Source organism: Mycteria americana, chromosome 2 (genome assembly GCF_035582795.1).
Source record: "Mycteria americana isolate JAX WOST 10 ecotype Jacksonville Zoo and Gardens chromosome 2, USCA_MyAme_1.0, whole genome shotgun sequence".
NCBI classification, from domain to species: domain Eukaryota; kingdom Metazoa; phylum Chordata; class Aves; order Ciconiiformes; family Ciconiidae; genus Mycteria; species Mycteria americana.
The window spans coordinates 49365200-49391857 of NC_134366.1; the positions used below are offsets into that span (position 1 = coordinate 49365200).

The following is a 26658-nucleotide window of genomic DNA, read 5'->3' on the forward strand; positions in this document are numbered from 1 at the left end:
CCTTTACAGCAGAGGGGACCTGGTGTAGGTGCAGGCAGGGCTCCTGAGTCTGGCCACCTCTGTAGGAGACCCCGGCTGGACAGCAAACGAAGGCTGGACCCCCTCTTGCTGCTTCCTATGGATGGAATGGGTGGTTCATTCTGCTTCATCTGCCTCTGTTGCTGCAGTAGCTGGGCTTATCGCCTCCCTGCAAGGCTTGTTATTTCAGGCTGTGGTCTGAGCCGCAGATGGGCCGTGTATTTACAGCTGTCACGGAGATAGCTTTTATCCTCTATCAGTTCTGCTTACAAGTATGGCTCCATTTTGCTGCCCTGTGCCAAAGGTTTCTCTTCCTTTCAGCCAGCAAGCCCAGGTTGGGTCCCACACGGTGAGGACGGGGTGCACGAGGAGCCCCCAGCCCTCCCCACCCCTCTGAGACAGTCTTTGGGGTATACGGATGGTTTCCACAGAGTTGGGTGCTCCTCCGGAGGGGAGAGAGGGGGGACTAACTTACAACAGGACTTGGCAAGGTGGGGGCATACTGGAGGAGGTCAAGTGGGTGCTGAGGGTCAGCGAGCTTCTTACCTGCCGCCTGCCCAGCATGGCAAAGGACCAGTTTGAGCTGTGCTCCTGGCTGTCACAGGCGGAGGAGCACTGCTCTTGGTCCCCGCTCCAGCAGCAGCCGCTGCTCTGCATCATCCTGCCCAGCGCCATCCTGAACCGCTCCCCAGCAAAGACGTAGAGGAAGGGGTTGAGGCAGCTGTGGAGGAAGGCAATGGTCTGGGTGACCTGCAGCCCGATGTCCAGCTGGTCAGCAGCCTGACAGCTGTACGCCACCCTGGTGTAGGTGTTGATGGCTTTGATCAGCAAAACAATATTGTATGGGAACTGAGAGAGGAGGAAAGCGGTGATGATCATGGTGATGATCTTGAGCGACTTCTGCTTTTGGGATCTTTTGGCTTGCAGGAGGGTCTTGATGATAAGGGTGTAACAAATAACCATGACAAGGAGTGGAAGGAAGAATCCGATTGTGATTTTTGAGGTCAGGACAGTGACTCTGAAGATCATGCTGACATTTGGCGGGTATGTAATTTTGCAAACTGTTATATCACCCACCTGTGTGCTTTGGCTGTACATGATTTCTGGGATGCACAGGCTCACGGACATCAGCCAGACAGCCAAGCACATGAGTTTGCTGCGCAGGAGCCGTCTTTGCTTGGAAGTTTTAGCTTTCGTCGCCTGGACAATAGTGATGTACCTGTCAAAGCTGATGCAGGTTAGAAACAAGCTGCAGCCGTATAAGTTTATCTTGTACATACTGTTGACGACTTTGCACATGAAGTTCTTGAAGATCCAGCCATCAGAGGCAGCCTTGGCCCAGAAAGGGAGGGTGAAGAGGAGGAGCAGGTCTGCAATGGCCAGGTGCAGCAGGTACCGATGCATCATGCTCCTCCTGAAGCGGTATTTGCAATAGACGAGCACAACCAAGGCATTTCCCACTGTGCCCACAGAGAAGATGAGCCAGAAAAACACCGGCAGGAAGACTCGAGCAAACTGCCTGACCTGCCTCTTGTCGCACATGAAGTCTGTGGTGTTCACCAGATTTCCATACAGGGATAGTGTCACGCTGTCATTCCTGTAGTAATCCAGGCTGGTCTTGCCAAGGTGGGTGACCTGCAATGGGACATCAGGTAAATTTGTGTTGAGAGGTGGCTCAGTAAAGCATAAATTTGCCCCTCTCGACCAGATGCAGTTGAAGATCCCCAATATATTCCATTTTAGATGGGAAAGCACAAAGGCTGCCAGCGAAACACAGCGCATTTCAGACTGCTTGAAGTGTGCGGCACAGCAGAGACTTATAAAAACGACCCGTTGAGTAGCAAACTCTTTACAGAAGAGCAGTTCACAGCCTCCAGCCAACTTCAATTACTAAAATGGCAGGTGGTGAGAGCATTATCTCTGTCAGATCATTCAAAACACTGTTGGCTTGGCAGCTTCAAATACATAACAAAATGCAAAATCCCCAACTTGGAAAGAGGTGGGGAAGAAGGCTTTGTGTTACTGCTATGGTGGGACGGCGCCGTTGGCTTGACAGAGGTAGAAAACTGATGGAGGCAAAGAGGGGAGAAAGAAAAAAGGCGATTACACAGCAGCGTAGCTGTATACTCACTACGCTTGTAACTGCCATCTTCAGACAGATCTTTACTCAGTCTTGAAGGAGGCTCTGTAACCTGGAGAGGAAAGATGGGGGGAAAACAACTGATTTGAAACAGCTTTGAAGTAGAACCATGACTCTTTTCTTTCTTCTTCTTTTTCTTTTAATAAAAACCTCAACCCTTTGAAATTAGTCTGGCCAGCAGATGAACAAACCACACAGAAATTGATGTCGCTGGTTTGAATTATTTAGCTGTTTCCATTTTACAAATTTACATTTAGCCCACATTAGGTCTTTGGCTTCTCTATGACACTGTGCTGATTAAGTCCTTTGATGTACTAGAGTCACTGCGATCTCATTTTTAATAAGATGTAGAGTCCGCAGTGCACACATTAAAAACGAAAGTAATCTGAAAGCACCATATCTTCCAAAAGATTTGTGAGAATAAATGAAATGTGTCTCTTAAATTGTCTAGCAACTAACAAGGAAAAGTACCTGCCTTTAGCAGTAGTTTGCAGTGTTAAAATATTTGCATCCTCTGCAGCATTGCTGCAGGTAAAAAGAAAATATTGTTTTTTCCTGCTGCAGATTGCTTTTCAAGTCAGTCTACCATCACAAAAGGTAGCTGAGCCTGGTGGGCTTGATGCAAGTTGCACACTCCTAAGTATGTTCTGCACCAGCCCGCCTGTGCTAGTGCCTGGGGATGACGCCCGAGGAACAACGCGAGGTGAGTCCTGTTGGCACTACCGGGGACCTTCAGCTAGCGCAGACCTTTCCTCCAGACATTGGTGCCTTCAAAAGCAGGTTACACAAACGAGAGGTCGCCTCACAGAGCCAAACCTCTCACTGCAGCAGCAGCTGGATGGAGCTGAACCTTCTGCACGGGGAAATGGCCCACGTTCACGCTCTGGCTTCCCTCCAGTTGCTCGGTGCGTGCTGACTAAAAGCACCTTCCCAGTATTATTTGGGGCACGAACTGATGCAGAGTGCAGTTCACCTCCCCAGCCTGCATTAGGGTTATCTGAGTTAGCCAGTTCGTCAGCAAAGCCAGATTACTGTAAGCAGCCACTTTTAGGGATGGCGAGTGTGTTTGCAGCTGCATCTTTGTGTTTGTGGCACCCTCTGGCCTGAACTGCCTTTGATCCCTTCGCCTGCTCTCGGTGCTGAAGTGAACACTTGCAGAAAATATTTGCAGGGCTTTGGAATTTGGTCACAAAAATTTAATGCATTTTTTTTTCATCTATTTAGAAATTATTGTGTTCAGAAAGCACAGATTAGGGGCTAATCCTTCCATTTTCTATCTTCTTGAAGCAACTTTAATGAATATGAATTATTTAAGAGCAAAGTTGGCAGCATGAGACCTTTGCAATAAAAGAACATGAGTCTAGGCACAGAGTGTTTGCTTAAAAATAGATTGAAGAAATACAAACTGTCTTAAATATGTGCTCTTAGTTTTTAAATTTTCTATCAAGATACAGAACTACATGCAGAATAATGCTGGTCCCTGGAGTTTCAAGTACAGGTATAAATTTAGTACCTGGCTTTTAATGATGCCACTTGTACCCTGTGCATAGTAGTTGAATTTATGACGCACAAAACCCAAAATATATTTTTATTTGACTTCTTTTCAAAGCAGACAACCAAGGAAAGTAAACGGCCAAAGCATACTAATGCTACAGCATGGCGCAGAATTTACGCCGGTAAAAACATGCAAGCAGACGGAAAGAAACCACCTGTATAATACCTATAAATCAGATATACCACATGTAAATACTAAGATGTAAAAATTAAGACCAGTCATAGCCATGCATATACAAATGATGTTGGACAGGTCTGCTGAAACAAGTGGAAAATGCTCCTCTCCCCGCCATGGTTCAATACAGCAAAGTCTCCGGCGGCAACAGCCCCACAATGGGTTTTCCTTGTCCCCGTCCATGTCCCCATCCCCACCCCTGTCTGGCTCCAACCTAGGCAGCAGCGTGGGCGCGGCTGGGGGCCAGAGGGGCGACCGACCCCACCGGGCACAGGCAGCAAGGCGCACATCACGGTAAATATGGAGATAGCCGAAAGCTGAGCTGGATTCCTACCGTCTGAGGAGCAAAGCGTCACGACCTCACCCGCAGCACAGAGAAGGCAGCATGCTAACCGCAGCAGCCGTCTCGTGCTGGGATTTTGCTTTGTTGTTAGTGCTGCGCTTGTTACGGGTTATATTAATAATAACAATAATGTGGGGTTAGATACAATGAGCTTTCAGATGTTCTATCCAGCACCTGATTTTTTTCTATGGTGAACTTCACAGCACACTAAAAGTTGACAAGCAACAAGAGTGGCCCTTGAGATGAGGAAGGGCTGTTTATTACTCAAGATTAATTTGATCTCTTTTTGCTTATTTTGGGGGGGGGAGGGAAACGCTGTGCTAAGCGCGTGACTCATCCTTCCCAGCTACACGGCAATGTCAGACCTGCCGTGCTCTACCTGCTGCGACTCCTTGCTTCAGAAGCTCCTCAGCGAGTTGAAATCTTGAACCAGCAGAGCTTCGTCCCCATTACAACAGTGCAAAATTTGGCTATAGAGGCTGAGACCTACCACGTACAACCCAGAGGTGACTGTGGCCAGCAAGCAGGCAGTCAGCGAGCTACTGATTTCTCCCTGGTACCCGTTTCCAAAATGTCATTGCAGCATCTGCTGAAGGGTGCAGAGCTGTGCATCCCCAGGGGGGCTTTTTTATGTTATTTTCTTTTAGCTGTCAGACCTACCTTAAATTGCAATTGAAAAAATCACTGTAACTGGGTGAGTTCAAAGGCAAATGAGCTTTTTTTTTTTTAAAAAAAAAGGCATTTTGTAGTTCAGTTTCCTTTCCACAGAGACTGCACATGGGAAAGATAGAAATGAATAGCGGAGGAGGGGACTCACCGGGACAGCTGCTGCAGGGGGGTCAGCCTGCCTGTTGCACCCAGCAGTCGAACCGCCACATGTGGTGTTTGCTCTTTGCACCCACAATGAAGCTTTGAAGCTTTGGGCTTTTTGTAAGGCTGAGGTGGGTGTGTGCTCCCTGGACCCCAGCCTAATTAGACCTGTCACAGGCTGTTTGTGGTTTGCATGGTTTAGGTGGCTCAAACACAGATGGCAGTCTTCTCTTTTTTTCTTTTTTCTTTTTGTTTTTTTCCTGGTAAGCTTTTTCGATAGCAAAGGGAAGACCTCTCATACCATCATTTTTCTGCTCTCGTGCATCATCTAGCACAGGGCAAATCAGAGGCTGCTCCCAGCACGGCCATGTCCTGCTGGAAACCACTTTCACTGGGGAAAAAAAAATCCCTGAACAAGAACTGGGCCCCTCTGGGGAGCCGCCAGTGCACCCTGGGGAGGCTGGGACAGGAGTGAGGACCCAGGTCTAGTCCTGCCCACTCCAAGTTGGCTCACAGGCACAGCTCCCCACTGGTGCCCGCAAAGGCTGCAAGTAAGCAGGGGCTGGGATTGCAGGATCTGCGTGGTGCCCTGCAACACCAGGTGTTCGGCAAGCAACAGCAAAATGGAGCAGAATGAACGTATGCCACCTTCAAGAGGAAAGGCGATACTACTCCTGCCGCAGAAACTGGAGCGTCCCAGGCAGGACTGCAGGCAGTCGCATAAAGTCCCTGCTGGTGGCACATCTTATGTGACAACCATCCAGAAGAGCGTGGCAGGAAAGATTTTGAAGAGGAAGGCAGTGAGAAGTGGTTAATAAATACATGAATTCGCACATCTTATGTCTTCTTCCTGGCAAGCCAGCATGCAAATTACAGTGATTTAAATTCCCCTCTCTGCAGGAAGTCCGAACACCATGGGGTTTTGCTTAAATGCTGGATGGTGTTCAGCTGTGATCGACGCTTGTTCAACTCACACTTCAAGAAAATTCCAATTATGGAGAAAACCAATTCCAATTATCAGTTCCAATTATGGAGAAAACAATGATTTGGGCTAGGTTTTGGGTTGGGCTCAGCTGTCACTTGGCACTGCTTCCCACCAGTGTGGCATCCCCTTCCGAGGGGAAGGAGCCCAGTGCTCCAGACTCAACTACAAAATCCCCGCTAAGGTGTCTGCATATATTTAAGAATTAGTTGTCATCCTGAAACTCTTCCTGAAACAGGCGTAGGTTTGCATGCGATGATTCCTCTGTACGGCGCATGGCCTCTCTTGCCTCCTGGACCCCCAGGTAGGAAAACAGAGGTGGGGGAGCAGCTCTCAACTAAACCCCAGGGCACCTGCTAAGGAAAGCATAGGTGCGAAAGCACAGGCATAGCCTCTGGGCTCAGGCACAAGTTACTCCAGGCTGGCAAATGGCTGCCAGCCAGCTGAGCCATGGTAATTACCCCTAATTCAAGCTAGTTTGGCCCTCGGTGTAATGCAAGGTGATTCAGCACTGGGAGAGCTACATTAACTGCAGTAGGGTAAAAGGCATGCCCGTGGGCAAAGCCTCTGATACAAAGGCTCTTCACATCCTTTGGTATCTCCATGAATCTAAGCCCTCACGTTCTGGATTTAAGTGACTTTAATTAGACTTAGCTTAATTCTCCCTAGAAACAAAGTAATAAGTATAACTTAACCCACCCACTTCACACAGCCAGTTGCACTGTCCTGAAAGTGATAAATCTCCAGACCAGAACATGGGCGGCTGCTCATCCTGCTTGTTATTTTTCTGCCACGTGCCATTTATTAAGCGAGTGGCGCTGACAACAGTGGCATTTTTGCCCCCAACGGTGGGAACAGAAGCAGGAGAACAGTGTGAACCTTACAAATCCTCTTGCCAAATTTCTGCCAAACCAGTTCCCTATTTACATCCTCGCTCAGTGCCGTCCATAGTTAATTCATTTCGAACCAAAACAGAGATGGTGCGGTCAGTTCTTGCGATACCAATGTGCATCGTGAGATAACTTGTCATTTCCCTCCAGCTCATATCATTACAAAACTAAGCACCTCTGTTTTCCTTACAAGTACATTGCTTTCACGCTCGCCAAGAGAACTTGCAAGTGTAACACTTTTTTGTTGTTGTTGTTGTTTAAAATAAGTAGGAAAATTAAAACCACCAGCATTTCTTATATGTTTTCTTTTTAAATTCAGAGTGTTTAATTTTAAGCACTACTTGGGGATGATTTTTTAAGCTCCTCATTTAGTACATGTACTAATGGCAGAGGCGTACTCAGCTTGATGTGCTGATCAGGTGCTGGAAAGATTTTGCAGAAATAGAACAAAACTTGGGGTTACACCCTCTGCTAAGGCTCACTGAGAAGCTTCCTTTTTTCACAGTGAAAACTGCACTGTGCTTGCACTATATCTGTCTTTTAATATACCTATTTCCCCCTCCCCGGGTAAAAGGAGGACAGTAACCTGCTTCTCGTAAAGCAGGCTGTTTTACAGGCTCAACAACTCCTCCGTCTGCTTAGGAGAGGCTGTGGCCGCAATTCGCCATCCTCTATGAGGAGGATATTTGTACTCGGTGAGATCAGTGTCTCTTGTACACAAGCAAATCATGTTATCTAGGAACTTTCTATAGATCAAAACACTTGAGGTGAGTCCTAGGAACATAAGACTGGACATGACAAGTCACGTCAGCTGTCCCTTGTTTCCCCAAAGTGAGGCATGACAAAGCACCTGGGCTGTTCCTGACAAGCAAGAGTTGCTCTCCATTTAGTAGTCTCTTATATCTTCAAGCAAAGAAAAGATGACCCTGCATAATCTCATTCCCATCCTAGACACTCGCAAACACTTTGCAAATCAAAAGCATGGGTCAGCATTTCTTATTCCACCAATAACGCAATTTCAGCCAGGTTACTTGGTTATGTAGACTACACACAGGGTTTCCTGGGGCTTTCCATACCGAGCAAAAACAAAGGCCATTTTATTCCCATTTCCAGCGGGTGTACAGAGTCATTACAATGATAAAAAGCGGTTGTGAGTTCAGTTGTAAATTTTGAGATGTGTAAGACCTGCCTGGTTTGGCTTCTTTTTTTTTTTTTAAGGGTACATCATGTTCTCATAACTTCCCCCCAGCTGATCCAGTTGCAGGTGGAAGCGCACGCAGCACACCTGTGAATCATATCCCAGACGTAACACGCTGGGTCTCCAGAAAACAAGGTACCTGCAACCAGAAGCCACCTGCAGTGACACAGGTCTGGCTCCCTCCCTGCTGTCACACAAGGTCACCTTGGCAGACACAAGATTAGACACTCCTGCGGGGAGCTGGGCTGCCTTGGTTGCAAAGCCCGGTCTCTCTCTCTCTGCCCTGGTATTTCAAGAAAGACATATTTGACCTTTTTAATGATGTTGAAATCTGTGAATTACTAAACTCTTAGTTTAGATGGATTAGGCATTCTTTTTGAGCCAGAATATGGTGTTCTAGATGTGATGCATTCTCAAATTCTCAAAGAAACATTTAGCCATGAGTTTTTCAAAATGAATTTTGCACAGTTGTTCCAGGCCTTCATTCACTCGAAAGAATGTATTTAGGCTTCACCATTTTAAACTGCATCACACCATCTAGTTAAACGTATGTTTTAATAACTTTATTTATTGAAATATTTCACAGGGCCAAACCTAATTTCTAGTAAGGAGGACTAATGGGTTTCATTCAGTGAATGATGTCAGCATGCACAATATTATCAGTGCTTCTGCAGAAGAGATTGGTGACGTGGTAATGGTAAATCACACTTGTGACAGCAGAAACTGTGATTTCACATGGGTAGCCAGCAGCATGCAGCAACTCAGCTGAGTCACTTCAAAGGATCACAGACATGTCATTTGCCAAATGTTCCCTAATTTAACTGTATCTGCTAAAAATCTGTTCCTACTTCGAAATCCTTAACAATCATATTAAAAAAACCTGGTATATTATCTCTCTGCCTCACTGCGTTAAATTGAAGTCAGGAGGAGTGAGGAGAAAGTATATCACAAATACACTAATGTGGATTCTTATCTCAGAATTTTTTTCTATTTTCTTCTTAGATGTTGTCACGTCCCACCTGTGGAGAGGGGGGAGTAAAATTGTGAAGCCGAATATGCCACGTTAAGGATGTGAGTCTGGCGTGTGGCTAAGGGAGAAGAGGTGGCCCTCCTGTTGAGTCACGAGGTTCAGAATGCTTTCTTGAACTTGCTTTCTGAACTCCTTCTCAGAGAGGAGTCTAGGTGTGGCTGGATCCAGTCTTAGTCTCAGACTTGGTCAGTGGTTTATGTCTAAGGGTTACGATGACGATAAGGGTAGCCACACGGCAGAGTCAGCGTCTGCCTGCCAGGTCCCTCTCAACCCCACTGGGGAGTGACTCAGAGTCGCAAATCCCCTCAGTGTGGATTCAGGTGAAATGACACTCAAGGCCCGTAAACAAACATCAACCTTACTAAGAACGAGAAAACTGCTACATGAACAATATTCTATAACTGTTGGTTATCACATAATTATATCTGCCTGAGCTGTGCGGCTTTGCTGTAAGTTAAGGTAGGCCTTTTGTTAACAAACCCTGAGAGAAAAAGAGGAGAGAAAGATAAAGAGGAAAAGAGAGAAAGATATTGAGGTAGAAATATTACCAGTCCTGGATCCAGCGTTGGTCCTGCCAACGGAGATGTTTGGTGTAGAAGAAAAAAAAAAACCCGAGCCCCTGTGCGTGCCCCTATTTATTGGCCCCAGCCCTGGGCTTCTGGAATCTTCTCTCCTTCCAGCCTCAGGAGTGGCTGAGACATCTGTCAAGCCAAGGGAAGTGACACTGGGCCACTCCTTGTGACTTCCATTTTGTCTCTCGGGGCTCACAGTACAGCCATTTGGGGCTCGTCCCTTACAGATATTTTGACATTTCAGTAAGTTTATAAGTTTTGACATTTCACCTGCCTAGTGGATGAAGGGAAGGCAGGGGATGTAGTTTTTCTGGATTTTAGTAAAGCTTTTGATACTGTCCCTCACAGCACTCTTCTGGACGAGTTGTCTACCTGTGAGATGAGCAGATAGGCTGTGTGCTGGGTGGAGAACTGGCTGAAGGGCAGGGCTCAGGGGCTTGCAGTGAATGGGGCTACATCTGGCTGGAGACAAGCCACCAGCAGTGTTCCTGAGGGCTCAATCGTAGGGCCGGCTCTGTTCAATATTTTTATCCATGATCCGGATGCAGGACCTGAATGCACCATGAGCAAGTTTGCTGATGATACCAAACTGGGAGGTGCTGATGACTCTCTTGATGGAGAAGATGCCTTGCAGAGGGATCTAGATAGACTGAAGCATTGGGCAATCATTAATGGCATGAAATTTAACAACTCCAAATGCTGGATTTTGCACCTGGGACAGAGTAATGCCAGGCACAAGAATAAATTGGGAGAGGCATGGCTGGAGAGCAGCCCTGCAGAAGGGGATCTGGGGGTGCTGGTCTGCAGCAAGCTCAATAGGAGCCAGCAGCGTGCCCTGGCAGCCAAGAGGGCAAACCACATCCTGGGGTGCATCAAACACAGCATAACCAGCTGGTCAAAACAGGTGATTATCCCACTGTATTCAGCACTGATGAGGCCTCACCTCAACTACTGTGTGCAGTTCTGGGCACCACAATTTAGAAAGGCTATTAAGGTAGGTACTCAAATGCGTCCAGAGGGCACAAAAGCTGGGGAAAGGGCTGGAAGGAATGTCCTATGAGGAGTGGCTGAGGACTTTGGGTTCGTCTAGTTTGGAGAGAAGGATGCTGAGAGGTGACCTCATTCCTCTCTAAAGCTTCCAAGGAGGGGAAGTGGAAAGAGAGGGGCTGATCTCTTATCCCTGGTATCCAGTGATAGGACATGTGGGAATGCTTCAAAGATGCATCAGAAGAGGTTTAGAATGGACATAAGGAAGCATTTCTTTATTGAGAGGGTGGTCAAACATTGGAATAAGCTTCCTGGAGAGGTGGACGATGCCCCAAGCCCCACAGTGTTTAAGAGACATTTGGACAATGCCCTTAATGACAAGATTTAACTATTGCTTATCCCTAAATTGATCAGGCACTAGGACTGCATGACAATCATCTAGTATGTCCCTTTCAGCTGAACTATTCCCTTCCCCTTCCCTTCCCCTTCCCTTACGCTTCCCCTTCCCTTCCCCTTACCTGTGACCTTCCCCTCCCCATTCCTCTTCCCCTTCCCCTTCCCATTCCCTCCCAATGAGTCAAATAATGATGAGACTCTTCTTTCCCTGAAATGCCAGGGCTTTTCAGCTCGAAAACCACTTTCAAGGACACAGAGCACAAAGGTTACACGTGGTAACAGGATTTTATTGTCTTTTTCTCCATCTCTTTCAGAGCAGATGCTCACAAGCATGCCCAGGCTGCGCACGTGCAGCCAGGAGCAGCCCGATGCAATCCTCGCTTGAGCTGGCAAAAACATCACTTGAAGCCAGACAAAGGCAAGCGAGAAGCACAGCAAGTCGCAAATCCCCTACGCCGTGTGGAGAGCCGGCTGCATGATGCGTATGGTTAATCAAATCTTAAGCTTGGCCAGAAAGAGGAAAGCAGGTAAGTGACGGATGCACAAAGAAGGCGCTCTCGGGAACAAAGGGAAAAGAGGTCAGAATGCGATTTTTCTCTCTTTTTGTGGGGGAATGCATTTTTGTCACGTGACTTTTGATCTTGGCATCCAAAAAAACCTGCAAAGCATTCCCAAAGCTAGTTGATGATTCTTTTTGGCCTTGTGTTTCTAATTTCTCTTTTTGTTTCAGCCCGTGAGAAGGAAGGACTATCGGCAATGTCACGTCTCACTTGGGATGAAAACCTCAAAGACCAGGGCTGAGCAGTCCCTGTTTCCGGAAGAGCAAAAACGTGAAGAACGACCCCCAGGACCGACCACACGCAAAAGAGGAGGAGGAGGCGGAGGAGGTGCGTGGTACTTTCCAAACTTCTGACACTTGTCGATGCCAAGCCTAGTTTTTGCCCTCCCAAACATGCTGCGCTGCGCTTCTTGGCCAGCGATGGGCAAGAGAGCCGAGAGAGCCAGGGCACGAGTGGTGCCTTGGAGGTGCCAGAGCAGCAGGCAAGAAGCGAGCCGAAAGGGCCCAGAGGAGCCCTGACAAGGGGCTGTGCTCCATGGAGCACAAGGGGACAAGAAGCAAGCGCCGGGGGCCACCCTTGGGGCCCACCCTGGCGGTCTGAAAAGCTTCCTGCCCCGGGCTGCGGGGCACGAGGGCTCAGCACTCCTGTGCTGCTGAGCATGTGCAAAGCTGCTGGCCTGATTCTTTGCATGGAATCTAGTTGAAATCTAGAAGAAAAAGGCAAGGAAATGCCTTTCGGTAACACCGGCATGGCTAAAATAATCTTCCCATTTCAGCCCCGAACTCAAGTCTTTGACAGGAATCTCTTTGCAGCACAGAAAGGAGGCAAACTTTCTGATTATATCCTACCCATGCATACAAATGTAGAAATCTCAGGGGTAGCATTTTACTACTGACAACCCGTACAATCCTTTGCACGTAGAAAGTGCTTTTTACGCAGGCATCTCAAAGGATTTTTATAAGTTCAGGGAGCTTCCTCACACCACTCCTACGCAGCGCTGGAATGGTCATTCCTGGTTTACGGGGAGAAAGCTGAAGCACAGCAATTTGTTCCAGCTGACACAGTTGACAACTGACAGATTGAAGTGTCTGAGTAAAGATTCCCCACTTTGTTTTGGGTTTGGTTTGTGCCGACAGCATGAGAAACTCCCTAGCTATTGCCTTACATAGTCTTGGGCGAGTAGTTAATCTGCCGGCATGGTAATTCCTTGATGAGAAAACTGAAAAAGATTAAAAAGTCCAATCCCATCAATGAACTAATTTATTCATTATCAGAGTGTGTTTTGAAGGCAAAACCATTGTAATAACTGTATAGGAACATAGGTAAATCTAGTCTATTGCATATGGAACTAACAAGTGTTGGAAATAGGCACATTATAAACAGATATATGATTTAATTTCTGCCAACTTTACAAAAAAAGTTGTAGAACTAATTTTTTTTTTATGGCTGCTGTGAAAAGATACTGCAAAAATCTGTGTTAATTATCACCTATAAACAAAGCCCATTAAAATTGATCTGTAAAGCTATGATATGAGTAAGACCGATCTTTTAATGTTTTTTAGAATGCTTCACACAGCATAAACTCTTTATTCTTGAGTCCACATACATGCTGCTGTTGCTGGGAAAATAACATATTTATTTCATTGTTGTATCATCCATCTGTTTTTAAAGATAAGTATCGCTGTGATTTCTGTTTGCTGCTTCAGTTTTGGTTGTTTGCTTTATGGAGCGCAAGCAAAACCAAACTTAGGAGTGTCCGGGTTTCAGTTTTATTAAGCACTAACCATAATGTATGCATCTGTCCAACACTAGAACATTATAAACAAAGATCTTAACAATTTCAGGTTCTGTCATATAAGAGCTATTAATCCATATTGAAAAGCTAAAAAGAAATTCTCGTCTGAGCCAAGAATTCGCTGTGGCTTCCCTAAGAAGTGACACCAACAGGTCACTGGTGAGGCCACACCTGGAGCCCCGTGTCCAGTTCTGGGCTCCCCAGTACAAAAAAGAGATGGAGCTACTGGAGAGTCTGGCAGAGGGCCACGAAACACTTTGTCCCTGTAAGGGTGACCGAGCACCGGCACAGGTTGCCCAGGGAGGTTGTGGAGTCTCCATCCTTGGAGATATGCAGAACCGTCTGGACACAGACCTGGGCAACCGGCTCTGGGTGGCCCTGCTTGAGCAGGGGCTTGGACCAGATGTACCCCAGACGCCCCTGCCGCCCTCAGCCATGCTGTGATTATGTGATCTGAGTGTCCCCTCCGTTACACCAGAGCGGTATCGGAGTGTTAGGCTACAGAATCAGAGGTACTGGGGTTCAGCAGGATTACTGCAGTAACATGAACCAGAACAGATCAAATGCGTAACACCTCAACATGTCATGCAGTGACGCTGAATGCAAAAATCTCAGTGCAGAATAGGGCTCTTAAACAAAACTGGTTTACCAATTACAAAGCTCATCAATGCATACCCACTGCCTTTTTTATTATCATTTTAAGAGGTTCTCATGCATTTTGCTCACCTCCATCCAACTGCCAGAACCTCTGTCCCCAGGAGACTCACTCACTCGTTCATTCATATTTGAACAGCGAGAGAAGCAAAGAATCCCAAAAGCTGAGCAACTCTTTTATTTCCTGACGGCTTCAAGAAAAAGCAACCAACAAAAAACCCCCGAAAACCAGATGTTGCAAAAAACCCCCTCACACAGCTTCCCACCTGCTTGCTCCCGCCTCCGCCCGTCCCCGTTTCCATCGGGGTGAAGGAAGAGCGGAGCGAAACCGGCCCAGCCCGTCGCGGCCGCAAGCCGAGGCCCGGCAGCCCTGCCCTCCACGCCCGGCGGCAGGCCCTGGGGCTGCAGGCCGCCCCGGGGAAGCGGGCGGAGAAGGACGGCACCCCACAGCCCCACCGATCAACCCCGAGCACCCGCCGCGCCGCGCCGCGCCGCTCCGCGCTGACAGGACGCCGAGCTGACTGGGGGCGGGAGGGGGGCAGGTGCGCATGCGCAGACGGTGGAGCCGCGGGGAGGGGGACGACCGAGCGCGAGCTCTCGAGGCGGCGGGGGCAACGGCGGTTGCCCCGGGAAACGGCCGCCGCCGCCCGCCGAGAGGGAGGGGCGCGGGGGATGCGGCTGCGCAACGCCCGGGGGCGGGCGGTGCGAGTCACGTGGCGAGTCGCCGCCAATCGGAGCGCAGCGAGGGCACCCGCGAGGCTTGGTTCTCTATGGCAACCGCCAGCCCGTAGTCAGCCGCCGGGCCCAGCCGCCCTCCGAGCGCCGGCGAAGCGGCCCCCGTGGTGAGCAGCGGAGCTGCCTCCGGCCGTCAGTTCTTCGGGGCGGAGGATGGCGTCGCCGCCTGCCCGGCCTCGCTCCCCAGCGCGGGGCAGAGCCCCGCCGAGCAGCGCCGTAGCCGTAGGAGGCTCTTCGCGTCGGCCGGCCGGCCCGGAGGCTGGGCAGGGAGGCGGCCCGGTCGAGTGCTGCCGGGGAGAGGCGGCCCGTCGTCATTGGGGGGCCGCTCAGGGGGGCTGCTGCTGCTGCCGCCTGCTGTCCTGGGCACCCGCGGCGCCCCGTTGGACCCTGCGGAGACTAGTGGGGCTCGGGGCTTTTGCAGGCTCCGATGCCCCGCTTGCTGAACTGCGCTTGGAGATCACGAGTGGCTTTGGCCTGCGCTTATATATTGCTGGATTACTTTACTGTCCTTTTGTAGCTGCTCTCTGGATTGTGACCTTTCAGCACTGCTGTTGGCATATGTCTGCCTTTCTATGTGTAATGAATGGAAACTTTTCACCTAAAGAAAACCGAGCAACAGCAAAGAGAACATTAATTCACCTTTTCATGGGATCTCTCATTTGAAAGCAGTGGGACTCTGTGAGACACATCGGACTTGCAACCACGTTGTGAGAGCTTGTTTTATTTACTGCTGTTGCTGCTGCCTAGACTGCCTTTAATTTCCACGCAGTTGAGATCTGTGCTCATGTTTTCAGTATTGCTCATGCAGGTATCGCAGTATTGCATTTTAACTGGAGCTACCCCGCGCAGCTGGACTAATAGGGACACAGTGATCAGATTAACTGCTTTTCAATAAAAAGAGGGTTTAGCTAGTGCATACTTCTGCTGCCTTTTTTTTCCCGCTACCCGCGCACAAACTAGAAGAAAAAGGCAAGGAAATGCCTTTCGGTAACACCGGCATGGCTAAATAAGCCTGCCATTTCCCTTCCCCTTCCCCTTTCCCTTCCTCTTCCCCTCCCTTCCACTTCCCTTGCCTTCCTTTCCTCTTTCTCTTCCCCTTCCCCTTCCCTTTCCCCTTCCCTTCTCTTCCCCTTCTCTTCCCCTTCCCCTTCCCCTTCCCCTTCCCTCCCAAAGAGTCAAATAATGATGAGACTCTTCTTTCCCTGAAATGCCAGGGCTTTTCAGCTCCAAAACCACTTTCAAGGACACAGAGCACAAAGGTTACACGTGGTAACAGGATTTTATTGTCTTTTTCTCCATCTCTTTCAGAGCAGATGCTCACAAGCATGCCCAGGCTGCGCACGTGCAGCCAGGAGCGGCCCGATGCAATCCTCGCTTGAGCTGGCAAAAACATCACTTGAAGCCGGGCAAAGGCAAGCGAGAGGCACAGCAAGTCGCAAATCCCCTACGCCGTGTGGAGAGCCGGCTGCATGATGCGTATGGTTAATCAAATCTTAAGCTTGGCCAGAAAGAGGAAAGCAGGTAAGTGACGGATGCACAAAGAAGGCGCTCTCGGGAACAAAGGGAAAAGTTGTCAGAAAGTGATTTTTCTCTCTTTTTTGGGGGAATGCATTTTTGTCACGTGACTTTTGATCTTGGCATCCAAAAAAACCTGCAAAGCATTCCCAAAGCTAGTTGATGATTCTTTTTGGCCTTGTGTTTCTAATTTCTCTTTTTGTTTCAGCCCGTGAGAAGGAAGGACTATCGGCAATGTCACGTCTCACTTGGGATGAAAACCTCAAAGACCAGGGCTGAGCAGTCCCTGTTTCCGGAAGAGCAAAAACGTGAAGAACGACCCCCAGGACCGACCACACGCAAAAGAGGAGGAGGAGGCGGAGGAGGTGCGTGGTACTTTCCAAACTTCTGACACTTGTCGATGCCAAGCCTAGTTTTTGCCCTCCCAAACATGCTGCGCTGCGCTTCTTGGCCAGCGATGGGCAAGAGAGCCGAGAGAGCCAGGGCACGAGTGGTGCCTTGGAGGTGCCAGAGCAGCAGGCAAGAAGCGAGCCGAAAGGGCCCAGAGGAGCCCTGACAAGGGGCTGTGCTCCATGGAGCACAAGGGGACAAGAAGCAAGCGCCGGGGGCCACCCTTGGGGCCCACCCTGGCCGTCTGAAAAGCTTCCTGCCCCGGGCTGCGGGGCACGAGGGCTCAGCACTCCTGTGCTGCTGAGCATGTGCAAAGCTGCTGGCCTGATTCTTTGCATGGAATGTAGTTGAAATCTTGGGCGGCCATGCTGTATCATGTGCCCAAAGGGGATGTCCTTGCCTGCTTGGTGGTCTGAGTGCTTCAGCATTCTGGAAAGGCTTGTGTGTGGCTCTGTCTACATCTTCCTTGAGAGTATTTTTACTGGTAGGGTGTATTTAGGCTGACCAGAAGATTTAGAACGCGGTCTGCGCTTCCTGAGCACAGCGTGCACGGGAGCACGAGCTCCCGAGCAGGCGCCTAGGCAAAATGGCCCAGAGCAGCCCTGTCAAGGGGCCGTGCTCAGGGCTGCAGAGGAAGGCAAAAAACCCCCGGGGAGAGTTGCTAGCCCACCTTGGGGGAAAAAAAGCCTTCCTCCCCCCAGCTGCAGGGCACGAGAGGCCACCTCGGTGGTGCATGAGCAGCAGGCAGTAGCCTAGCCGAAAGGGAGCGGAGGAGCCCTGACAAGCGGTGGTGCTCAGTGCTGCAGAGGAAGGCAAAAAACCCCCGGGGAGCCGTGCCAATCTTCCCCGGGGGAAAATTCCTTCCTGACCCCAGAGCTGGCGATCGGCTATTCCCTGAGCACGTGAGCAAGACCTGCCTCCTCGTCCCACAGGCCTGTCATGCCTCCCAGGAGATGCCCAAGCCCTATTCTCCCTCAACCTGGAGCCATCTCAGGGGCTTCTGAGAGTGGCCACATGCCCCCGGCCTGATGGACCTTGGGGGCAAGAATCCTTCCCGCGCCTGGCAGGACACCAGTGGGTGCTCCAAAGCGCTGGGACCCCTTGCAACATCTCTGCGTGCCATTGCTTACGGCTGCTGCTGCCCCTGGCTCTGCAGGGGATGAGGACAGAGAGCTCGGCAGTGCTCCTCCAGTGCTCCTGCACAAGGCGTGCCCTTGGTCTTGCCACGGGGCTTGGTGCTCCTTCTCATCTCGTGAGGAGCTGGCGTGCGGTGTTCCCTGAGGGCTGCAGCAGGATTTCCATGCATCAGCTGGGCTTGGAACGTGGCCCTGCCAGGATGTTGCCTTGCAGGGAAGAAGCTCCAGCAGCCTTGTCAGGCCTCCAGACCTCCTCCCTCCAAGTCACCCCACCGGCTCCTCAAAGACTTCTTCTCGGATGTCTTCGGGCTGCCTGCCAGGCAGACTGGCCACGGGACGTGGCAGGATGCCCCTTTTATCCTGCCGCGGGGCATTGTGACTGCTGCGTTGCCGGGTGGTGGCACTGTGACACGGGGGTGACGGGGTCCCCCGTGTGCAGCCCTGCCCACCACCCCTGCGCCCAGCATCCTTCCTGGAATCATGGAATCCTTGAGCTTGGAAAAGACCTTGAAGATCATCGAGTCCATCCATTAAGCTAACACCGCCAAGTCCACCGCTAAACCATGTCCCTAAGCACCACAAGCACAGGTCTTGGAAAGACCTGGAAAGACCTTGGACAAGTCTTGGAAAGACTCCAGGGGTGGTGCCTCAACCACTTCCCTGGGCAGCCGCTTCCAATGCTTGGCAAGCCTTTTGGTGCAGAAATGTTTCCTAACAAGCAATCTAAAGCTCCTCTGGCGCAACTTGAAGCCGTTTCCTCTTGTCCTATCGCCCGTTTCTTGGGAGAAGAGAGCGACACCCACCTCGCTACAAGCTCCTTTCAGGGAGTTGTAGAGAGCGGGGAGGTCTCCCCTGAGCCTCCTTTCCTCCAGGCTAAACAACTCCAGTTCCCTCCGGTGTCCTCGTAAGGCTTGTGCTCTGGACCCTTCAGCAGCTTCGTTGCTCTTCTAAAGGGAGGCCTGCTCTTCAGAGGAAGGCCGCTGGGGTGCTGGCCCTGAGGCAGTCCCCATGCCCAGGAGGCGCAGGGGGCTGTCCCTGCCCTTGGTGGCCATGCACTGGGCAGAGCTGAAACCGCCTGGGAATGGCGGTGGCATGAAGTGACTGAGGAGGTGACTGAGATGCAAAGGAACATCTTTTTCCTTCTTTTCCATGAATAAAGGCAAAGATGGAAAACAATCCTCTAGCACATGCTTGGTAATGAATGGGTGTGCCAAAGTGGTGCAAGGAGTGCAGCAAGCTGCCAGAGTCTGTCTGTTCAGTGAAAGAATCTCAACCTTTTGATGCCAGCTGCGTGTGAAGAGACAGGCCCTGGCACGTGTCCACACGGGGATGTGATGGATCAGCAGGCAGAGCCAGGCTAGAGACGGATCCCCTTGCCAGGAGTGCCCCCTGTCCAGAGGGCTGTTAGGAAAAAGACAGTCTGTCAGGGGCAAGGACTTCATCTGCAATGGATCAGCTCAAACCTGTGTTTTGAGTCAGGCTTGAAAACAAACCGGTAGCCAGTGCGTTTTAAGAGCATGCTTTCCTCTTTGCAGAGGGCCTGCAAGGCAAAGGGATGCTGAAATAGCCCATGCGGAAAGAATGAGCTCTTGCTGTCCTAATTGCATGCCCACATAGTGCTGTATGTAGCAACAAGCCAGGCTGGAAGCATCAACTGCCTTGCTAGTGGCACTGGCTGCCGCATCAAAACAGACCGGTCATGTCTTTTAGCCACTGTAGATGGAGAGTTTTTTGGAAGTGCAGGTGTAACTTGGCTGTCTTCTTGCTTTAACAATCCTTCTCCTGCTCTTTTCTTTGCCCTTTTCCTTTCTTAGGAGGGGCAGATCTTGGGTTTCTACCTCATCCCAAGTGCCTTGCAGTCTCACCATACAGAAGAGATGGAAAACCTCTCCCTCTGATTCCTCCTCCCACCTCCCCACACCCATCACACAGCTCTGTCTTTCAAGCCGTCTGGATCGCCAGGCACTGTCTGAATGCTGATTTAGCCTTTCTGAATGACACAGGAAGAGCAGCTTTTTTCTCCACTTCTACCTGCAAGTAGGCAGGGGTTGCCATCCTCTTTGAGGAAGGAAAGACTTTTGAAAAGAGTTACAACAGCAAGTTGCAAGCAAATGGTGTCAACTCAGGTCATCAATATGCCGTAAGCCTGCTTGCACGGGGGTTCGCGGGTACAGATACTCGAAAGGGAAGGGGAACAGAGGAGAGCATGGCCAAAGGCAATCGGTTCTGTAAATGGTGCAAAGAAATCTGTAAGTAGGCTTAAGATGGCATTTCAGGAATCAAGAGTTGTAACAGGGGGTCCTTCTCGTGCTCCCAGCCCAGGGGCACCTTTATTGCTGGCAAGAGAAAGAGGGTTTAGCTAGCGCGTACTTCTGCTGCCTTGTTTTTCCCGCTACCCGCGCACAAACTAGAAGAAAAAGGCAAGGAAATGCCTTTCGGTAACACCGGCATGGCTAAATAAGCCTGCCATTTCCCTTCCCCTTCCCTTTCCCCTTCCCTTCCCTTCTCTTCCCCCTCCACTTCCCCTTCCCTCCCAAAGAGTCAAATAATGATGAGACTCTTCTTTCCCTGAAATGCCAGGGCTTTTCAGCTCCAAAACCACTTTCAAGGACACAGAGCACAAAGGTTACACGTGGTAACAGGATTTTATTGTCTTTTTCTCCATCTCTTTCAGAGCAGATGCTCACAAGCATGCCCAGGCTGCGCACGTGCAGCCAGGAGCGGCCCGATGCAATCCTCGCTTGAGCTGGCAAAAACATCACTTGAAGCCGGGCAAAGGCAAGCGAGAGGCACAGCAAGTCGCAAATCCCCTACGCCGTGTGGAGAGCCGGCTGCATGATGCGTATGGTTAATCAAATCTTAAGCTTGGCCAGAAAGAGGAAAGCAGGTAAGTGACGGATGCACAAAGAAGGCGCTCTCGGGAACAAAGGGAAAAGTTGTCAGAAAGTGATTTTTCTCTCTTTTTTGGGGGAATGCATTTTTGTCACGTGACTTTTGATCTTGGCATCCAAAAAAACCTGCAAAGCATTCCCAAAGCTAGTTGATGATTCTTTTTGGCCTTGTGTTTCTAATTTCTCTTTTTGTTTCAGCCCGTGAGAAGGAAGGACTATCGGCAATGTCACGTCTCACTTGGGATGAAAACCTCAAAGACCAGGGCTGAGCAGTCCCTGTTTCCGGAAGAGCAAAAACGTGAAGAACGACCCCCAGGACCGACCACACGCAAAAGAGGAGGAGGAGGCGGAGGAGGTGCGTGGTACTTTCCAAACTTCTGACACTTGTCGATGCCAAGCCTAGTTTTTGCCCTCCCAAACATGCTGCGCTGCGCTTCTTGGCCAGCGATGGGCAAGAGAGCCGAGAGAGCCAGGGCACGAGTGGTGCCTTGGAGGTGCCAGAGCAGCAGGCAAGAAGCGAGCCGAAAGGGCCCAGAGGAGCCCTGACAAGGGGCTGTGCTCCATGGAGCACAAGGGGACAAGAAGCAAGCGCCGGGGGCCACCCTTGGGGCCCACCCTGGCGGTCTGAAAAGCTTCCTGCCCCGGGCTGCGGGGCACGAGGGCTCAGCACTCCTGTGCTGCTGAGCATGTGCAAAGCTGCTGGCCTGATTCTTTGCATGGAATGTAGTTGAAATCTTGGGCGGCCATGCTGTATCATGTGCCCAAAGGGGATGTCCTTGCCTGCTTGGTGGTCTGAGTGCTTCAGCATTCTGGAAAGGCTTGTGTGTGGCTCTGTCTACATCTTCCTTGAGAGTATTTTTACTGGTAGGGTGTATTTAGGCTGACCAGAAGATTTAGAACGCGGTCTGCGCTTCCTGAGCACAGCGTGCACGGGAGCACGAGCTCCCGAGCAGGCGCCTAGGCAAAATGGCCCAGAGCAGCCCTGTCAAGGGGCCGTGCTCAGGGCTGCAGAGGAAGGCAAAAAACCCCCGGGGAGAGTTGCTAGCCCACCTTGGGGGAAAAAAAGCCTTCCTCCCCCCAGCTGCAGGGCACGAGAGGCCGTCTCAGTGGTGCATGAGCAGCAGGCAGTAGCCTAGCCGAAAGGGAGCGGAGGAGCCCTGACAAGCGGTGGTGCTCAGTGCTGCAGAGGAAGGCAAAAAACCCCCGGGGAGCCGTGCCAATCTTCCCCGGGGGAAAATTCCTTCCTGACCCCAGAGCTGGCGATCGGCTATTCCCTGAGCACGTGAGCAAGACCTGCCTCCTCGTCCCACAGGCCTGTCATGCCTCCCAGGAGATGCCCAAGCCCTATTCTCCCTCAACCTGGAGCCATCTCAGGGGCTTCTGAGAGTGGCCACATGCCCCCGGCCTGATGGACCTTGGGGGCAAGAATCCTTCCCGCGCCTGGCAGGACACCAGTGGGTGCTCCAAAGCGCTGGGACCCCTTGCAACATCTCTGCGTGCCATTGCTTACGGCTGCTGCTGCCCCTGGCTCTGCAGGGGATGAGGACAGAGAGCTCGGCAGTGCTCCTCCAGTGCTCCTGCACAAGGCGTGCCCTTGGTCTTGCCACGGGGCTTGGTGCTCCTTCTCATCTCGTGAGGAGCTGGCGTGCGGTGTTCCCTGAGGGCTGCAGCAGGATTTCCATGCATCAGCTGGGCTTGGAACGTGGCCCTGCCAGGATGTTGCCTTGCAGGGAAGAAGCTCCAGCAGCCTTGTCAGGCCTCCAGACCTCCTCCCTCCAAGTCACCCCACCGGCTCCTCAAAGACTTCTTCTCGGATGTCTTCGGGCTGCCTGCCAGGCAGACTGGCCACGGGACATGGGAGGATGCCCCTTTTATCCTGCCGCGGGGCATTGTGACTGCTGCGTTGCCGGGTGGTGGCACTGTGACACGGGGGTGACGGGGTCCCCCGTGTGCAGCCCTGCCCACCACCCCTGCGCCCAGCATCCTTCCTGGAATCATGGAATCCTTGAGCTTGGAAAAGACCTTGAAGATCATCGAGTCCATCCATTAAGCTAACACCGCCAAGTCCACCGCTAAACCATGTCCCTAAGCACCACAAGCACAGGTCTTGGAAAGACCTGGAAAGACCTTGGACAAGTCTTGGAAAGACTCCAGGGGTGGTGCCTCAACCACTTCCCTGGGCAGCCGCTTCCAATGCTTGGCAAGCCTTTTGGTGCAGAAATGTTTCCTAACAAGCAATCTAAAGCTCCTCTGGCGCAACTTGAAGCCGTTTCCTCTTGTCCTATCGCCCGTTTCTTGGGAGAAGAGAGCGACACCCACCTCGCTACAAGCTCCTTTCAGGGAGTTGTAGAGAGCGGGGAGGTCTCCCCTGAGCCTCCTTTCCTCCAGGCTAAACAACTCCAGTTCCCTCCGGTGTCCTCGTAAGGCTTGTGCTCTGGACCCTTCAGCAGCTTCGTTGCTCTTCTAAAGGGAGGCCTGCTCTTCAGAGGAAGGCCGCTGGGGTGCTGGCCCTGAGGCAGTCCCCATGCCCAGGAGGCGCAGGGGGCTGTCCCTGCCCTTGGTGGCCATGCACTGGGCAGAGCTGAAACCGCCTGGGAATGGCGGTGGCATGAAGTGACTGAGGAGGTGACTGAGATGCAAAGGAACATCTTTTTCCTTCTTTTCCATGAATAAAGGCAAAGATGGAAAACAATCCTCTAGCACATGCTTGGTAATGAATGGGTGTGCCAAAGTGGTGCAAGGAGTGCAGCAAGCTGCCAGAGTCTGTCTGTTCAGTGAAAGAATCTCAACCTTTTGATGCCAGCTGCGTGTGAAGAGACAGGCCCTGGCACGTGTCCACACGGGGATGTGATGGATCAGCAGGCAGAGCCAGGCTAGAGACGGATCCCCTTGCCAGGAGTGCCCCCTGTCCAGAGGGCTGTTAGGAAAAAGACAGTCTGTCAGGGGCAAGGACTTCATCTGCAATGGATCAGCTCAAACCTGTGTTTTGAGTCAGGCTTGAAAACAAACCGGTAGCCAGTGCGTTTTAAGAGCATGCTTTCCTCTTTGCAGAGGGCCTGCAAGGCAAAGGGATGCTGAAATAGCCCATGCGGAAAGAATGAGCTCTTGCTGTCCTAATTGCATGCCCACATAGTGCTGTATGTAGCAACAAGCCAGGCTGGAAGCATCAACTGCCTTGCTAGTGGCACTGGCTGCCGCATCAAAACAGACCGGTCATGTCTTTTAGCCACTGTAGATGGAGAGTTTTTTGGAAGTGCAGGTGTAACTTGGCTGTCTTCTTGCTTTAACAATCCTTCTCCTGCTCTTTTCTTTGCCCTTTTCCTTTCTTAGGAGGGGCAGATCTTGGGTTTCTACCTCATCCCAAGTGCCTTGCAGTCTCACCATACAGAAGAGATGGAAAACCTCTCCCTCTGATTCCTCCTCCCACCTCCCCACACCCATCACACAGCTCTGTCTTTCAAGCCGTCTGGATCGCCAGGCACTGTCTGAATGCTGATTTAGCCTTTCCTAATGACACAGGAAGAGCAGCTTTTTTCTCCACTTCTACCTGCAAGTAGGCAGGGGTTGCCATCCTCTTTGAGGAAGGAAAGACTTTTGAAAAGAGTTACAACAGCAAGTTGCAAGCAAATGGTGTCAACTCAGGTCATCAATATGCCTTAAGCCTGCTTGCACGGGGGTTCGCGGGTACAGATACTCGAAAGGGAAGGGGAACAGAGGAGAGCATGGCCAAAAGCAATCGGTTCTGTAAATGGTGCAAAGAAATCTGTAAGTAGGCTTAAGATGGCATTTCAGGAATCAAGAGTTGTAACAGGGGGTCCTTCTCGTGCTCCCAGCCCAGGGGCACCTTTATTGCTGGCAAGAGAAAGAGGGTTTAGCTAGCGCGTACTTCTGCTGCCTTGTTTTTCCCGCTACCCGCGCACAAACTAGAAGAAAAAGGCAAGGAAATGCCTTTCGGTAACACCGGCATGGCTAAATAAGCCTGCCATTTCCCTTCCTCTTCCCTTTCCCCTTCCCTTCCCTTCTCTTCCCCCTCCACTTCCCCTTCCCTCACAAAGAGTCAAATAATGATGAGACTCTTCTTTCCCTGAAATGCCAGGGCTTTTCAGCTCCAAAACCACTTTCAAGGACACAGAGCACAAAGGTTACACGTGGTAACAGGATTTTATTGTCTTTTTCTCCATCTCTTTCAGAGCAGATGCTCACAAGCATGCCCAGGCTGCGCACGTGCAGCCAGGAGCGGCCCGATGCAATCCTCGCTTGAGCTGGCAAAAACATCACTTGAAGCCGGGCAAAGGCAAGCGAGAGGCACAGCAAGTCGCAAATCCCCTACGCCGTGTGGAGAGCCGGCTGCATGATGCGTATGGTTAATCAAATCTTAAGCTTGGCCAGAAAGAGGAAAGCAGGTAAGTGACGGATGCACAAAGAAGGCGCTCTCGGGAACAAAGGGAAAAGTTGTCAGAAAGTGATTTTTCTCTCTTTTTTGGGGGAATGCATTTTTGTCACGTGACTTTTGATCTTGGCATCCAAAAAAACCTGCAAAGCATTCCCAAAGCTAGTTGATGATTCTTTTTGGCCTTGTGTTTCTAATTTCTCTTTTTGTTTCAGCCCGTGAGAAGGAAGGACTATCGGCAATGTCACGTCTCACTTGGGATGAAAACCTCAAAGACCAGGGCTGAGCAGTCCCTGTTTCCGGAAGAGCAAAAACGTGAAGAACGACCCCCAGGACCGACCACACGCAAAAGAGGAGGAGGAGGCGGAGGAGGTGCGTGGTACTTTCCAAACTTCTGACACTTGTCGATGCCAAGCCTAGTTTTTGCCCTCCCAAACATGCTGCGCTGCGCTTCTTGGCCAGCAATGGGCAAGAGAGCCGAGAGAGCCAGGGCACGAGTGGTGCCTTGGAGGTGCCAGAGCAGCAGGCAAGAAGCGAGCCGAAAGGGCCCAGAGGAGCCCTGACAAGGGGCTGTGCTCCATGGAGCACAAGGGGACAAGAAGCAAGCGCCGGGGGCCACCCTTGGGGCCCACCCTGGCGGTCTGAAAAGCTTCCTGCCCCGGGCTGCGGGGCACGAGGGCTCAGCACTCCTGTGCTGCTGAGCATGTGCAAAGCTGCTGGCCTGATTCTTTGCATGGAATGTAGTTGAAATCTTGGGCGGCCATGCTGTATCATGTGCCCAAAGGGGATGTCCTTGCCTGCTTGGTGGTCTGAGTGCTTCAGCATTCTGGAAAGGCTTGTGTGTGGCTCTGTCTACATCTTCCTTGAGAGTATTTTTACTGGTAGGGTGTATTTAGGCTGACCAGAAGATTTAGAACGCGGTCTGCGCTTCCTGAGCACAGCGTGCACGGGAGCACGAGCTCCCGAGCAGGCGCCTAGGCAAAATGGCCCAGAGCAGCCCTGTCAAGGGGCCGTGCTCAGGGCTGCAGAGGAAGGCAAAAAACCCCCGGGGAGAGTTGCTAGCCCACCTTGGGGGAAAAAAAGCCTTCCTCCCCCCAGCTGCAGGGCACGAGAGGCCACCTCGGTGGTGCATGAGCAGCAGGCAGTAGCCTAGCCGAAAGGGAGCGGAGGAGCCCTGACAAGCGGTGGTGCTCAGTGCTGCAGAGGAAGGCAAAAAACCCCCGGGGAGCCGTGCCAATCTTCCCCGGGGGAAAATTCCTTCCTGACCCCAGAGCTGGCGATCGGCTATTCCCTGAGCACGTGAGCAAGACCTGCCTCCTCGTCCCACAGGCCTGTCATGCCTCCCAGGAGATGCCCAAGCCCTATTCTCCCTCAACCTGGAGCCATCTCAGGGGCTTCTGAGAGTGGCCACATGCCCCCGGCCTGATGGACCTTGGGGGCAAGAATCCTTCCCGCGCCTGGCAGGACACCAGTGGGTGCTCCAAAGCGCTGGGACCC

The 26658-nt window shown here is 51.2% G+C and overlaps 1 protein-coding gene across 1 annotated transcript; it reads right to left on the reverse strand.

Annotated features, from left to right (window-relative positions):
- Positions 1-489: 489 nt before the first annotated feature.
- CCR9 (C-C motif chemokine receptor 9) lies at positions 490-2199 on the reverse strand. The gene is made up of 2 exons (XM_075495589.1): positions 2150-2199; positions 490-1653 (listed from the first exon to the last, which is right to left on the reverse strand). The coding sequence occupies exons 1-2, from the start codon at positions 2165-2167 to the stop codon at positions 490-492; spliced, it is 1182 nt and encodes a 393-aa protein (XP_075351704.1). The 5' UTR covers positions 2168-2199.
- Positions 2200-26658: the final 24459 nt, after the last annotated feature.